The sequence below is a fragment of the Corvus hawaiiensis genome, chromosome 1 (assembly GCF_020740725.1).
Source record: "Corvus hawaiiensis isolate bCorHaw1 chromosome 1, bCorHaw1.pri.cur, whole genome shotgun sequence".
NCBI lineage: Eukaryota > Metazoa > Chordata > Aves > Passeriformes > Corvidae > Corvus > Corvus hawaiiensis.
Window position 1 is genome coordinate 58890732 of NC_063213.1, and position 15084 is coordinate 58905815.

The window sequence follows — 15084 nt, forward strand, 5'->3', positions numbered from 1 at the left end:
CAAGATATTCACAGCCTGACTGAAAAAGGCCTTGAGTAACCTGCTCTAGTCTACCTTTTTCTGAGCAGGGGAGTTGGACAAGACCATCTCCAGAGGTGCTGTCTGACCACAACTATTCTGTGATCCTATAGTTAAATATAGTTCTAGCCACTGGATATATTTATATTTGACAAGGACTTTTTAGTCTCAGTACCAGTTCCAAGGAATCTTGAGAGCTTTTCAGTATGCCTAGTTCTGCCTCACCAAATATTACTGTTATCTTGACTCCTAAGATATTCCTTGGAGTTCTAAGTAGCACTTTGAAATGATGTGTTACAACATAACAAATTTCCTGCCTCTCAAAAACATAAAAAACTCCAAACCAAGAAAAATCAAATTTTACAGAAACATTTTAGACCTGAAGTACCAGTATCAGAAACATAATCCCTATGTACAGTAAATACCTCTATCTATAGTGACACAGAGATGTACATCCCACCAGTAAAAGCATGTAAAATTCCAGTATAAACAGTACACAAATAATTCAGGAGTTTACTGTACAAATGTGAACAGTTTAAATCATTCCAGAACAGGGAAGGGATAACTTTCACATAAATAAAAAATGTGTAAAGTATGACTCATTGGTCTGGACAAGGGACAGGTTGGAAAAGACAAATTCATCATATTTCCAGAGTGGCCTGGGGAGCGCAGAAAGGAAGAGACTGTTCCTAACTTTTTAAAATACAAGAGCTAGGCACCATGAGATCAAGCTTATAGGAGCCAGATTCAAAAGACAGAATAGGAGGTGTTTTTTTCACACAACAGATGGTAGATTCACAGAACGCTTTGCCAAAAAAAAAAAATTGTTTGGATGGTAAAATTTTACATGGAATGAAGGGGATATTTGACAAGTATTTGGAAGAGATCTGTCACAGGTTACTACACAGACAAACCTTATCAGCTTCAGGCAGTCCCCCAGCTGATACACATTGGCCAAGAGTGTATTAGAAGAAGGGTGGTGCATAATCATGTGCTTCATGTTTATTCTTCCCTCCACTTCTACTTTGGTCAAGTACCCAAGATGGGATAGTAGGATAACCAAGGAGTCTTGGTCTAAACCAGCAGAGTGCAGCTGATCCAATAAAGCAATGCTAAGATTTACCTTGCTGAAGTAATACCTGACCCTACCCTACCATTCAAATGGCTCCAAAGAGAGACCTTTATCTTAGCTGCAATCCAATTGCTTGTCACATTGGTAAATACCATTCACCTGTGCTATTAATGACTGCAGCACACATACTTACTTGAGAAGCACAAAAGCAATTTATCACTGCTTGGGTAAAATGAATGACAATAGCGCAAAAGAAGGATCCATCAGACCCACTGTATCAGTTACTAAAGACAGTATTTTCAACTTGGTCTTCTTGTCACAAACATCCAGTTTTCGAACACACAGAATGTCAGAAAGCTCCTTTGTTCAAACAAAAAGTCCCTGACTAACTGGTACCTACTGCACTGAGTGCAACCCGGTTGTTGGTGCAACTTACTGCTGTGAAAACAGGGAAGGGAGAGAAACACTTGGGAACACTTTCTATTACATAGTCCATCTTATTGGTCATTTGTTCAAGTTGTAATAGAACAGATGTAGTATAGTTGAAGTGAATTATATAAAAACTTGGCAGGCACATGCCAAATGAAAATGAGACAACAGAAAATTTTCTGACTGTAGGAAAAAAAAATTTATTTTGCTGCTGCAATTGCAAGTAGGCATTCCAAAGAAGGACAACTAGAAAAGTCTCAACAGCTGTCAGAATAGCTACCATTTTGAAAATTGCTTAAATGCACCAAAATTTCCAAAGATTTATCCTAAAACTGGTTTAAATTCACCCTACATTAGTTACCTATAGGAGTTAGCAATTCATTAAGAGAATGTTACCAGAAATAACTTCCAAGGAATGGGAATGGTTCTGGATCTTAGACTCAAGAATAAACCAAAATCACCATTTACTGTTACAACCATTGATGACCTTTGTGCTTATACAGACATAAAGGTTCCCAGTGATTCTGACAGCGGATTTGGGCTACATGTTGCAGTATTTTTTCTACACATGTATGTCACAACTTTGATGGAGCAACCTTGGAAATGAACCACTTGGATGTACCAAGAAAAATAAAATCCACCTATTTTGTTCTCTTTAATGCTTCTCCAGAACTGAGAACACTTTCCTCATGGTGGGGAAAGGTATGAGTTCAAATTGATCCTATGTTTTTGTCAGGCAAGGATGGGAATTCCTTCTGGTGGTTCAAGAGACAGGTTTTAATTTATGTATTTGAAGAGTTTCTTTTTCAACAGCATATTTTGGTTTATAAAAGCATGGAAAATGCCCTCTGTACCAGAGAGGGCCCCAGGAATGCAAGTTCTTTCCATATGGAAAGTGATACCATACTAGTTGAGAAGATTGTATCAGCAACCTGGATGCAACAGTTCAGGTCATATTTCAAAAACAAGAAGTCTAAGGGACCCAAATTAGAAAAGCAGTGATTGCATGCATATTATTTTTTAAAAAACAATAGAAATATATATTAAATATCTATTATCCCACAGTAAATCTGACTCTTTCACTGTTACTTAGAAAAACTTTAGCTATGTTCTTTCAAGTGCATTAAAATAAATCAATTTTGATTCTACCTATTTTGTATTCAGGGAAATAATTACACCTCCAAGCACCCTTGTGTGGTTCCAGCCTTTCATATGGTTTACTCTATTCAGAGTTTCACAAAATCAAATTCTTACACTAGGAAAACAGAATACAAAAAATACTAATAGAAGTTATTTTTAAAAAGTTAACCAGTTGTATTTCTTTTTTTTCTGCAGTTTTTCCGGACCCCGCCTTTCTTTCTCTGTGCACTACTTCTTTGGTGTCTACAAACAGTCTTCCTTCTCTCTCTCAGTAGCTAATATGCATTGTAATTACTGTAGATGTAATAATGCTGTTATGAAAAGCTGACAAGCACTTTTATTTGAAAATGCTAAATTACTAGAAGGCTTGGACATATATTTCACTTCACTTTTAACCTAAGGTATGTTAGGTGGTAGATGGAAAACCTACCTTTGGTTTCTATAGTTACATTCAGTATGTCACCTAAATTAAAATCCAACACAAACACACCCTTTCATTTTTCACTTTCTCATTCTGCTTCAATCAAGTTGTAAAACTACCTACTTTCTAAAAACCCATCTCAGTATCACTGAGAAGATAGTTTTGCCTTTCATCTAAATGGATTACTTTGCTGATCCTTTTTGTTTAGTTGTAAGACTAAGTGTTAAACTTTAACATCACTATCATCATAAAAGCCTTCAATTGGCAGTCTACCTACAACAATAAAATTCTGTGGCTTCTAAGGAAGAGAAATATCATGTGAACTTCAAGCTCACAACCTAACAGCATTAGAGATGAAGCGCCTGTAACTCCAAGACTGGAAAAAGAAGCCAAAGCTTCTACATAAGACTGTGAAATCTGATCTCTGAATTATTGCTGCTCTCTTTCCCAACTCATCAAACATCTTTTCCCTGAAATCAGTGAGCAAAGATGCTTGGATACTCTGAGGATCATAAAATTTAGGACCACTTACACGAAGCTAAACAATATCTAATACATTTTTCTGCCTTTACTTAGACGAATGTGTCACCAGTTGGCTGGTGATGAGCTTTGGTTCCATAGCCCCCACACAAAACTAGTTCTTTACCTTCTGTTCCAATGCAAGCCGGTACTTCTGTTCTACCCTTTTGCATTTGTTGTACCAACTGTTTTCATCTGTGATGAAAGGAGGACCAATGTTCTCTGGAGTACTGCCTTCACTGCCGCTACTGCCCAGCGTTCTTAGCTCTTCTTCATCACTGCTGATGCTGTCAGAACTGAAGAATCGTATTTATTAGCCAAGTCAAATCTCTACTTATAAGAATGCAAGTTCTGGTTGAAACTGAAGCATCACATTTCTTAAAAAGCTCTGCAAACCAAAAAAAATTGAAATGTTGGGATATGATAGATCACTAAACACAACTTGTATTTCAAGCTTTTGTTTCCATAGCTGCCTAAAAAATGGGTGAAAATTTGCTTGTCATCTTAGTTAAGTCAGACAACTGTATGTGGGCTACTCTCCTGAAGTTCAAAGAGTAACTGCATTACAATATGCTATCTAAGGAAGTGATGACTTAACCTCTTCTTCACAAATTCAGGGCATAGAGTAGTATCTAAAAATAAATTTTGTTTCTAAAAAAAATGTTAAAAAAATAAAAAGCAGAAAACCAAAAAAGTGGTCGTCATTATGTTAAATCAAGATAAACTTAAATAAGCATGTATCCCTATGTTCATAGCAAAGATCATGTGCCTGTTACTTCACAGAATGCATCTTCCTACATAGTAAGTAGACTCATTGTTAAAATAACTTCATATCATCCAGAATCAATGCATGCTAGAGAATGCAGACATCTGTCTCAAAGACAAGAATTAATTTTAGTCTAGAGAAGACAGAGGGATCTCATCAATGCATATAAATATCTCAAAGGTGGGTGCCAAGAGGGTGGTGCCAGGCTCTTTTCAGTGGTGCCCAGAGACAGGATAAGGAGCAATGGCCATAAACCAAAACACACGAAGTTCCACCTCAACATGAAGTAGAACTTCTTTACACTGAAGGTGGCAGAGCACTGTTGCAGGCCACTCAGGGAGGTTGTGGAGTGTCCCTCTCTGGGGACATTCAAAACCTACCTGGACACATTCCTGCTCCAGGTGTCACCCGCTCCAGGTGACTCTGTCTTGGCAGGGGCTTGGACTGGATGATCTTCAGAGGGGCCTTCCAATCCTAACAATTCTGTGATTCTGACTTATCCCAGTACCTGTTTGAAAATCTTCCCTTACAACTATATTTCCCACTACACTAACGGAATTTGCTAGGTGTTTTTAACTAGCCATGTCCACAACCCCACAATCCGGCCATGATACAAACTGAATCACAGTTTGTCACTAACATGTAACCTAGTAAGAACTTCAAGAGAATAACTAGGATGTTTCATGTTCAGTTGTACACCTTCAAGAGTATTCCTAACTGCTTCTCTCATTTTGGTAAACCTAACAATAGAAAACATACCATAAATTTCGATGCTTTTTGGTGATGCCAAATTGCTACTTGATTTATTAGATAGTGAGAATTCTTTTTATTACTAATCATAAGGCTGAGCAGAGGAGCAAAATCCAGCTAGAAAGTCCGTTTACATAGCCACTGGTCATGACTTTCTGTTATGTGCTAATAGCTTATATTACCTATGTCATATCTTACATTTACCTGGGTATATGTAATTTTTATTTACAAAAGAACTACTTTTAATTTTATGGCTACACAGAAGAGGTCTAAGAGAAAGGACAGCTTGGTCTGGTGATCATGAAAGGAGATACAGCATCTGTTTCCTGCTGAACTGTAATTCTGAACCAAGGAAACAAAGTTAGCATGACTCACATTTGATGAGTCATGCAACAATTCCAACAGTCTGGAAGAGCAAGGTAGCTGAGTGTACAGGTTTGTACTCAGAGATAAATATCATTCTGCATATGAAATGAAAAGTAAGAAGCCCAATAAAAAGTAAAATTTTGCCAATGAAATAAAATTTTAAAATGCAGAGTAAAGCTAAAAATACCTTTGGGTGAACTTCAAGTACGGTGTATAATCTATGACAGCTGGATAGCTTCCATCCAATCCCTCACCCTTGAGACAAAAACTGATAAAACAGAGGAACAGTGATAAGTTCATTACAAGAAAATTATATGGCAGTGACAGTTGAATATTACCAACCTGAAACTTCATTTTTCATAATTTTTTCATGTTATAAACCCTAATTTTTAAACATTTGCTTTTATTCTGAAAAATACAGAGAGATGTCAAGAGAGTAACAGGAAAGTTAACTGAAGCAACAAAAACAGAAGAATTATGGACGAGCTTGGAATTTTCCACATTTAACATCATTTAAAGGGTTTGCAGAGTGCTTATGTAACCATTCTACTAAGTAAAAAATAATTTACTCAAAAATATTTCAGGGTCTTTCTCCTTTCAGACACTTACAGGTGCTGGGCTGCAGGAAACTGAGGAATATAAATGAACCTAACTTTTGGAAAATGTTCTTAAAAGGCTGTAGCTTTATAAAGCTTTCATTTACACTGTATTCTTTTTTGTACTGGATATAAATTCTTGCATTTTGACCATGTTTAATTATCACAGAAGTAACAAAATTATCATGCTTCCACAAGGCTCATATTCCTCACTCCTCCTATCTCTATTACTGAAAAATAGATTCTAGTAAGTCCCAGCTTTTGCTAACTGAATTGCAAAGTGCCATTTTTGACAATGCAGTAAATTAAGTGCTATTTGGGAAGTACATTTAAAGGGTTTTTGGATTTTATTCCCAAAGAAATGAATACCAAAGAAAACAAAAAAGCACCCCTGCAAGACCACAATTATCTAATTCCATATTGCTGTGAGGGGAGAAAAAAAAATCAAATTATGTTCTCACACAAGCTCTCTCATCTCCAGCCCAAAGTCTTTCTTACAGCTCCACATAGATAAGGTAGTCAATATTTAGAAGAGACACTGAACTGAAAAAAAAATCTCGTATGTAACATGCTACAGCTTCTCAGCCATTCAAATCACAATACTATGATGGCTCTGCCCAGTGGGGCCAAGCAATAGTACAAGGGGCAAAGGGCAGAAACTGATGCACAGGAAGTTCCACCTGAATATGACGAAGAACTTCTTTACTGTGCAGGTGACCACACACAGGAACAGATTGTCCAGAGAGGTTGTGAATTCCCCCTCACTGGAGATAGTCAAGAATCATCTGGACACAATCCTAGAGCCACGTGCTCTAGGATACCCCTACATGAGTAGGGTGTCTGGATCAGATAACCCACTGTGGTCCCTACCAACCTGAACATTCTGTGATATGTGGCACAATAAAAACGCTCCTGTTCCCATTTTGCACAGAAAATTCCCAGACTCTTAAAAGCTCATTGACAAAATTTACATGTCTTCAAGAGCCAATCATTACTCTGAATACCATTAAGAGATTCCTTTATATTAGAAATCAGAGAACAAAGAAAGAACAAGTACAGTCATACAACTAAGCTCTCATACCCTAGTTTGTGCCACTAAGGCTTTTGTGAGACAAACAGTCGATGATTATTTATGAGAGGATTTACATACTGCAGACCTAATCTTGCAATGCTTATTCATGTATAGCTGTAGTCCTTCCAAGTACAAGGCTAATACAGAAGCAGTTTAATTTCAGATTATGTAATGCTTAAACTAATAAAATCTGGTAAGATTTGAATTTTGCTGTACACAAGGCTAGCACTCTTATCATCCTGCAGCACACTTCTATTCTTCCAGAACATATGTTAAGGATGTAGTTAAGCCAATCTAATGACAAAATGCTGGGAAAAAAAGCTATCCTGTGTTTTCAATCTCTCCCTTCCCATTGTTTCCCTTTTTTAAAAATGAAACAGGACACTCCCCTCCTTACAGTGGTATAGGCATTTATCTGACTCCATGATGGTTCAGGAGCCATCAAGACCTGCATTTTTAGGTTGTTTTCTCTTTTTTTTTTTCTTTCCCCACCCAGTTGCAGTTCCACAGGCAGCTGAACTAAATGCTCTTTACCACCAGAAAGGGCAAGCATTGCTCATTCCTATTTGCTCCTTTTCTTCTCTAATCCTTACGCTCCCATCATCTCTGCCACTAATAGGGATGCTTCTGTCAACTAGCTAACTACAAAAGAACTATCCATCTTTTCAATGGGTATGTTTTGTCATTCATAGAAGGGTCCAACAAGCCTGGCATAGAGGTACATAAACAGGAGTAAATCTCCGAAGGGCCTTTGGGCAATGGTCAATGACTCAGTGCATGCAGCAAGGCTACTGTTCTGTTTTCTGCCAGTTTACCTCCTATCTTGGTTTGTGACAAGCACTAATGCTACTGCAAGGCAAATACTAACAGTGAATTGACAGAAGAATGGAGAACAGCAGTATCAGTCTCCTTTTCCTTCTGCTGGATTATGAAACTCTCCGCCAGTGGCTCTGCCTGAGGCTAAATTGGCCCAACCGCACGTATTAACAAGGTCTTGCATCAGCCAGGTTCGATCATTTTACAGGCACTGTCTGTAATCTTTACACATTGTTGATGGGGCTTTTTTAAGATATATACACATATATAGACACACCACGTTGGGTTTCTTTCTTACCTAGGGTGTGCTTGCACCTTTGTTACCTCAAAACACAGAATTAATCATATGGGAAAGCCCACAAAAACCTGGCTAGAAATTGCAAAGGTCAATTAACATAAGCAGTTCAGCTGCAGGCAATTATAACACAAATTGATATTAAATGGTCATTTGTAGGTTAAGTTTTTAAAATTTAGAAGTGATTAAGTTAAAAATTACCTTCTACATATGCAGTTACAAGGCTGTCCTTGAGTACCAGGGCATAACCAAGTACTTAACTGCACAGTTTTCCTTACAATTTAAAAAGAACTTTAAAAGATTTCATGTCTATAAGCTTCATTTAGTAGGTTTGAAATATCTTCTGCAATTATACTTCTGATTGCTTTTAGGATTTTGATACCTGAAAAAACTACCACATAATCATGCAGTTATATAAAAGCATAACTTTGTTCTTATCTAGAAAAGCCATTCAAGATCTCTCTCCTTCTTTCTTCGCCTCAACTTAAGTTTTGTCTTTCAAACTACCATGGGAATTTAGGAATATTTTCCATAATACATTGATTTATAAGTACTTTTCCTAAGTATTTTGTTAAGAATCATGCAAATACAGTACCTGAAATCAATTGCATTGAGTCCCAACAGCATACCAGCAAGCATATTTGCTTCTTCACCAAGAACAATTGCTCCATCTTCATAAAACCTCCTTTAATAAAAAAAGAAAATTAGTTCAGCTAATACCACTTTCTCTCAAATAATAATGTTTTTCATATTTAACAGAAAACTGAAGAAATCCAGTTTAAACAAAAACAATTCATGAACCCGAGGCATTCATATTTCATTTCAAATATAGCAAACTAATAGACTGAATAGCACAAAACACCACAATCTTAAAGCACAGAAGAGTTTAGACACAAGCAAAAAGAATTTTCATTAGTCCTATGAAACAGGAGAACAGGATGGATAAAATGCAAAGAAAATTATGGAGGTATGTTATACTTTACCTCTAAAAGGAAGAATTTGTGTCACGTACATAAGGAAATAATGATTCCATCACATGAAAAGAAGTTCTCTCTCACAATTATACTTTTAAAGTTCAACATTCAATTTTCATTCTTAGTAGTTGATCATTAAAAAAAATATTTTCACAAATCAGCTATTTTTCAGGTAGTTTACCTTTTCTTAAAATATTGCATGCTGGGAAGATGCATGCTGAAAGGTCACCAGAATTTACCTGAGAATTACATGTGACAAGAGGGAAACCAAGAGATGTTCAGTACCAAAGGCAAGGTTGAAATGTCACTTACTAAGAACTGAGATGTACAGTTCACCTTTACATTCTAGCAACGGATGAGTGCAAGAAGGCACCGGATTACTGGATACAACCTATATTTCAGACAAATACAGCAATACTGCCCTACCAAAAGCTCCATCTGCTTTAAGAACTGCATGAAAGCTTCTGGATTATTCAGAGAGAGCTCCAGTTGGTGCATGGTGAACATTCAGAAAAGACATGTTTTGTGGCACAGCTTCAGAAATTGAATTGTGCTCTAACACATGCTGTGAGAAGTCCCACTTTTGCAGTTTTGTAACAGACAGCCATTTGCTATAAGGAGATGAGTTGTCCAAGATCTTGGATGTTCTCAGTAGAAAGAAGAAATCTGTAAGACCTCCTCTCAGGAGACTAATCTAAGAGAATTAGAGATAGAATCTAAGAGATTACAGTCCTGATACTGAGGCTAGAAAGTACAAACTCAGCTCTCTACTCTCTGACTTCAGGAAGGGCACTCGGAGGCTAAACCAGCCACTGGCTGAGTCAGAATGCTGAGCTAGATGGACCCCTCTGTCTGATTCAGCACAGTGACTCGTTTGTGAACAAACAGCAGTGCCCCCAGTACATGCAGATTACCATCCATTTCACTGGCATTTGTAAAATCACTGCCAGGTACCAATCTGCACTCTGTTCTTGTAAAATAGTGCATAGGAAGAAATCACACAGAAAGGACACGGCACACCTTCAATGGTGAGATGCAGAAGTTAGCCTGGCAGTGCCAGTGTTACTTTAGACAGCTGCAGTAATCCAGCCAAAACAACAGTCCCCTCAGAAAACCCACAAATCTTCATTCAGTGCTATACACTTGACATCTCACAACACAAAAGTCTGCTCTAACTTAAGTGTCTGACCAATTCTTTAGAAAAATAATTGTGTCCATGCTTAATCCAACCCCTTCTCCAAGTGTAATATGCACATCCAGCGCTAAGAATGTGCTGCCTCATTAAAGTACTAATTTTACTAACTAAACACAACAGTAAGGTTTAAAAAGAGCTATCAGGATCACAGATAATCTCATATTCTACATACACATCTGTAACACAAGAAATTTCTATTTTATACAAATAATTATTAAATATGGATACAGCAAAATATATAATTTAAAATGCTAAATAAATGATGCAAAGCATCACCCAAAAAATTAGGTCAGTTATTAGGTATCTGAAATCCTACATGGGAAAAGAAAATATGTCCATTGTTGCTAGTGGCTTTGAAATCAACACAACCAAAACCTGAAAGTGTAATTTTTATTTCCATTAGATGTATTTAAAATATTACTTCAAAAGAAACTTTGCACTTACTATGTTTGGAATGCAAGAGAGGTTGTTTCCAAAAGCTATACCACTGAAAGAACATTCAAATATATTAAACATTAACATGTTCAAATAAATGAATTTGAAACTGCTAATCAAATAAGACCATTGTTATCCACTAAAAAAACTACACTACCAGAACAGGGACAAAGAATGTACTACTTAACTACATAGTTTGTGACCCTACTTTTCTTCATGTCCCCCTCAAAAACTCAAGTGACTTTTCAGTTTGAGGCAGCATGAGTAAATCTTTTGCAGATTTTCTTTGGATTATGTGCTTCTTGTCTACTATGAATGCAAGCAAAACTGGGTGAAATAAGAGAACAGGTTTTGAAACTGCAATGAAATGGGATGTTTACCTAGTTGTGTTTCAAAGTCAGCTTAATACTGGCAAAATATATGGAAATCTCTGGACAAATAGTATTAAAACAATACTCTAAATAAACAGAAGTCCTTACAGAGAAAATTCTTACTGTTTTAAAAGCCCATTAAGTATATCTAAACTTTCAGAGCGCTGAAGTACCACATGTTACAGATTCACTTGTATTCACACAACTTCATCAAGTCTTTTAAGATGTACTTGTTACAAGATAAAATATCATCTAATAATCACATTATCTAAAACCAGCCCAAAACTGCCAGTCTTTTCTATCAAAAAGCATATTCTTGTCCCTGTTTTTATCATTAGAAGTTACAACAAAAATCTGATACACATTTTTCTTATTCTATCAAGAATACTAGCTATGCCTGATCCTTAATTCTGCTATTCTAGATTTCTCATGAGGTTCCTGGAAGTCTCTTTCTTTTTTCTTCAGAAAAAGTTACTACAAATTTTTTTTTTTTACTGAGTCCTTATGCTTTCTATCAAGCATATCTAATTTTGAAAGGAGTCTATCCTTACTACACCACAATTTCATATTTAATTCCTGCTTTAGAGAGGTTTTCTTCACTTCTGACTTTTCAAGAATTCCAGGCTTGTTTCCACATTTTTAAAATCACAAAAAGATTTTCAATTTTGCAGTTTTACCCATGCAAAAACCAATTGATACCAACTCTAGATATCCTTTACTAGGTTACAGGTCTTTGTTTTATTAATGCCATCCTTTACTATACAAATCAAGTATTCACTTCCAAACATAAGCCCCTCACTTAAAATTTACTAAAATATTGCAAAAATAAAATTCTTATAGACCTGGTTGTTTTGAAGTCTCTCAGAGCTGTGGAAATGTATTCAGACAAATGTTTTTCCATAAGTGCTACTCTGATCCATGCTCGACCCTGCAAGACAAAACAGGTATCAAATATTTAAGCATTATAGAAAGAAACAGTTTTATAATCTGAAAACTAATACCATTGGTTTACCTGAGTAAATGACAGATTAACAAAACTACCACTAAACAGAAATGGTTGCTAGGATGCACTTCATTATAGCAATAATGAAAATAGAAAATCCATTCTTAGAAGGACACAAAGTCTACTGTGAAGTAAAGTTCTCCAAAATTTTAAGGAGGGGGTAGACGGATTTTCACTTGTATGATGCCATGAAGATTTTTTGCCTTTTCTTTCATACCCCTTTTATATACCTTTTTATAGCTTTTTGTAGTCTTAGTGCTTTTTGGCCTACATTCTTATATTTATTTGTCAAGCTAGGAGACTAAACATCTTAGAAGCCTCGTAGTTAGGGATCAGAAAGCCCCAGACACCAAGGTCCTCTCCAGAACACGTTTTGTAAACTAAGACAGAACCATCCAGGGGAAGGTTCCTTGGGGAGGGAGGGCTCACTTGAGCCTCCCACTGGGGAATTTTTGATAGATAATGCTAATTAGTAAGACCTATAATGATATACCAGATCTTTTGTGGGTGTGCATTGTAGTGTGCACTGGGATGCATTCCATCTGGATGTAGTGCACCTAAGGATCCTTAAAATAAATACTGAAGTAAAACCCCTTTTTCCCTTCTAACCATGTTTGATTCTTGATTTTAAGACCAGGAAAAGGCATCAGTATGCTCCAGCCTTTTGAAATGCTCATGTATGTGAGAGGCAGAAGATCAGGGGCAGAGAGCTTTTCACTTTAAAGTCAGTGGTATTGGAAGTATCCAGTTGGTTCCACTGTAAAGCAATAGTAACTTCCCTCAAAGTGATTCTGTGTTCATTCAAATATTTGTGGGATTTATATAAAAAAATGAGTTGTGCAATGTTTTTTCCCCTTAGTAACAACATCATTATAGAAGGTGCACATAAAATACAGACACAAAATCAAATCCAAGAGGCCTAAATCTTGAAGAGTCCAAAAGCAAAACTTCACTCGAACAGTTCCATAAAAAACAGCAATAACTTTAAAAACCCTTAGGAAAGCATGTTGTGCTGTGTTTGCAGGTCTAGTGCACAGGATTGTAGTTTACAAGGGGGAGACATGGCTGCCACAGTTATGATTGTCTGTTTGAGAACACCAAGTCTTGTAACCCATATAAACTTACAAACAGTTATATAAGTAGTAAAATGTCTTTATGCTTAATATATTTAGTGCTTATTGGCATATCACTACAGATATTCTACCAGAACCAGTAGTAGACTATAATCCTACTTCAGGGTGACCTAACTGTGGCCTTCCAGCACCTCTAGGGAGCCAACAAGAAAGATGGAGAGAGACTTTTTACAAGAGCATGTAGTGACAGGACAAGGGGGAGTAGCTTCAAGCTAGAAGAGAGTAGGAAGATGTCTCTGCACATGGCAAGGGAGTTGGAACTAGATGGTCTTCAAGATCCCTTCCAACCCAAACCATTCCAAGATTCTATGAAATACTAAATAAAATTGCTTTCATAAATATCAATAGCACAGCAAAAAAGTTAACATAGAGTGCACTAAAATTAAAAGGACATTTACCTGGATAGCTGCCCTTATGTTGCATTTATTTAGAACATGACTGAAACCATCAAACTGATGATGCTGCTTAGCTTTGGACTAAAGCCTACACACCTCCAGTGAAAGCAGAGCCAACTAGCACAGGCAAACCCTTGCTGACAGCTTCCAGGCTGAGGAGGACACTTATTTGGACCATCAGTTAAACTGATGGGTATTTGTGTCAACATGCTCTCCATCTTTTCAGATCCAGACATACAAAATACTCCCCTAAAAAAGTGAACGCCATTCTCCACACTCACTGCACAAATTAGGTTCTCTGTCTACTATTTGGCATGAAGTATTCGACAGAGTAAAAGAAAGTTTTAATTTATTTAGAAGAATATTTCAGAAAATAACCTTGCATCTTATTATCTACTGAATTTAAATATTCATATCTATTAAAATCTCAGAATTCAGAAAGACATTTAAAATAAATCTTAAGAGCTGATCACACCTATTCTATTAGTGCATAAATTCTATATGAAGTAAAATTATTAGAAAGGGAAGGAAAAAAATCACCCCATTTCTACAATTTTAGTATTTCTTACGCATGTCCACAAGAACTTAATTTCCCTTAACATACTGTGTTTTCAAAAAATTATGTAAGGTAAAAAATGTGAGGACAATCATTTTATAATATAACACAATCCCTGAATAGAGATTTTTTTCTACTGAGTAACAAATTTTAAAGGAAACACATTCTGATTTAAAAGTGGAGTGTTTTAAAAGCAAGTATTTCCTAAGAACATACAAAAAAAATATTTCAAACAATGAAAAAATATGTAGAGTAAGCTAAGTACTATGGGTTTTTTTCAGGTACAGAAATGTCACAGCAATGTAATAAAAAAGTCACTTTAGCCTTTCTCTTCCCTACCTTAGCTCTAGAAGAACCGACATTCTCCATGTTCTCAATACTGCAGATGCAATTGTGAGAGACTTTTCGGCAAGCTACGCGAATGTAGTCCCAGAAACTACGAGGACTTTCATAGCCGAACCAGGTGATCTGACCTTAAATCAAAATACAAGATACACAAAGACTTATGAACCTCCTTCTCTGCTTATCAGAAATAAACATAATTAAATACTCCCTGATATGCTGCCTTTACTGAAAGGATTTTATACAAACAAGTCCATGAATTCCTACTGAAAACTGACAGATGTAAAAAAACTTGCATTATGCAGGTCACCCTGGTTTGAAAGTGATGCACAAAGAGAAGTTTGGGGCTTTGTATATTTATGTGTGTTTTCTTGGGTTCTTTCTTGTTATTATGATAAAATAATACTCAAGAGTCCTTCA

General features: G+C 36.4%; 1 protein-coding gene across 2 annotated transcripts in view; it reads right to left on the reverse strand.

The window, feature by feature from the left end:
- The window catches only part of RUNDC3B (RUN domain containing 3B), a 50485-nt gene that overhangs the window by 20466 nt on the left and 14935 nt on the right, over positions 1–15084 (reverse strand). For both annotated transcript variants that reach the window (XM_048306583.1, XM_048306593.1), the window contains exons 3-7: positions 14662–14795; positions 12078–12163; positions 8856–8945; positions 5669–5749; positions 3727–3895 (exon numbers count right to left, since the gene is read on the reverse strand). In XM_048306583.1, coding sequence (XP_048162540.1) covers positions 3727–3895; positions 5669–5749; positions 8856–8945; positions 12078–12163; positions 14662–14795 — 560 coding nt within the window. The remainder of the gene's footprint in view (positions 1–3726; positions 3896–5668; positions 5750–8855; positions 8946–12077; positions 12164–14661; positions 14796–15084) is intronic.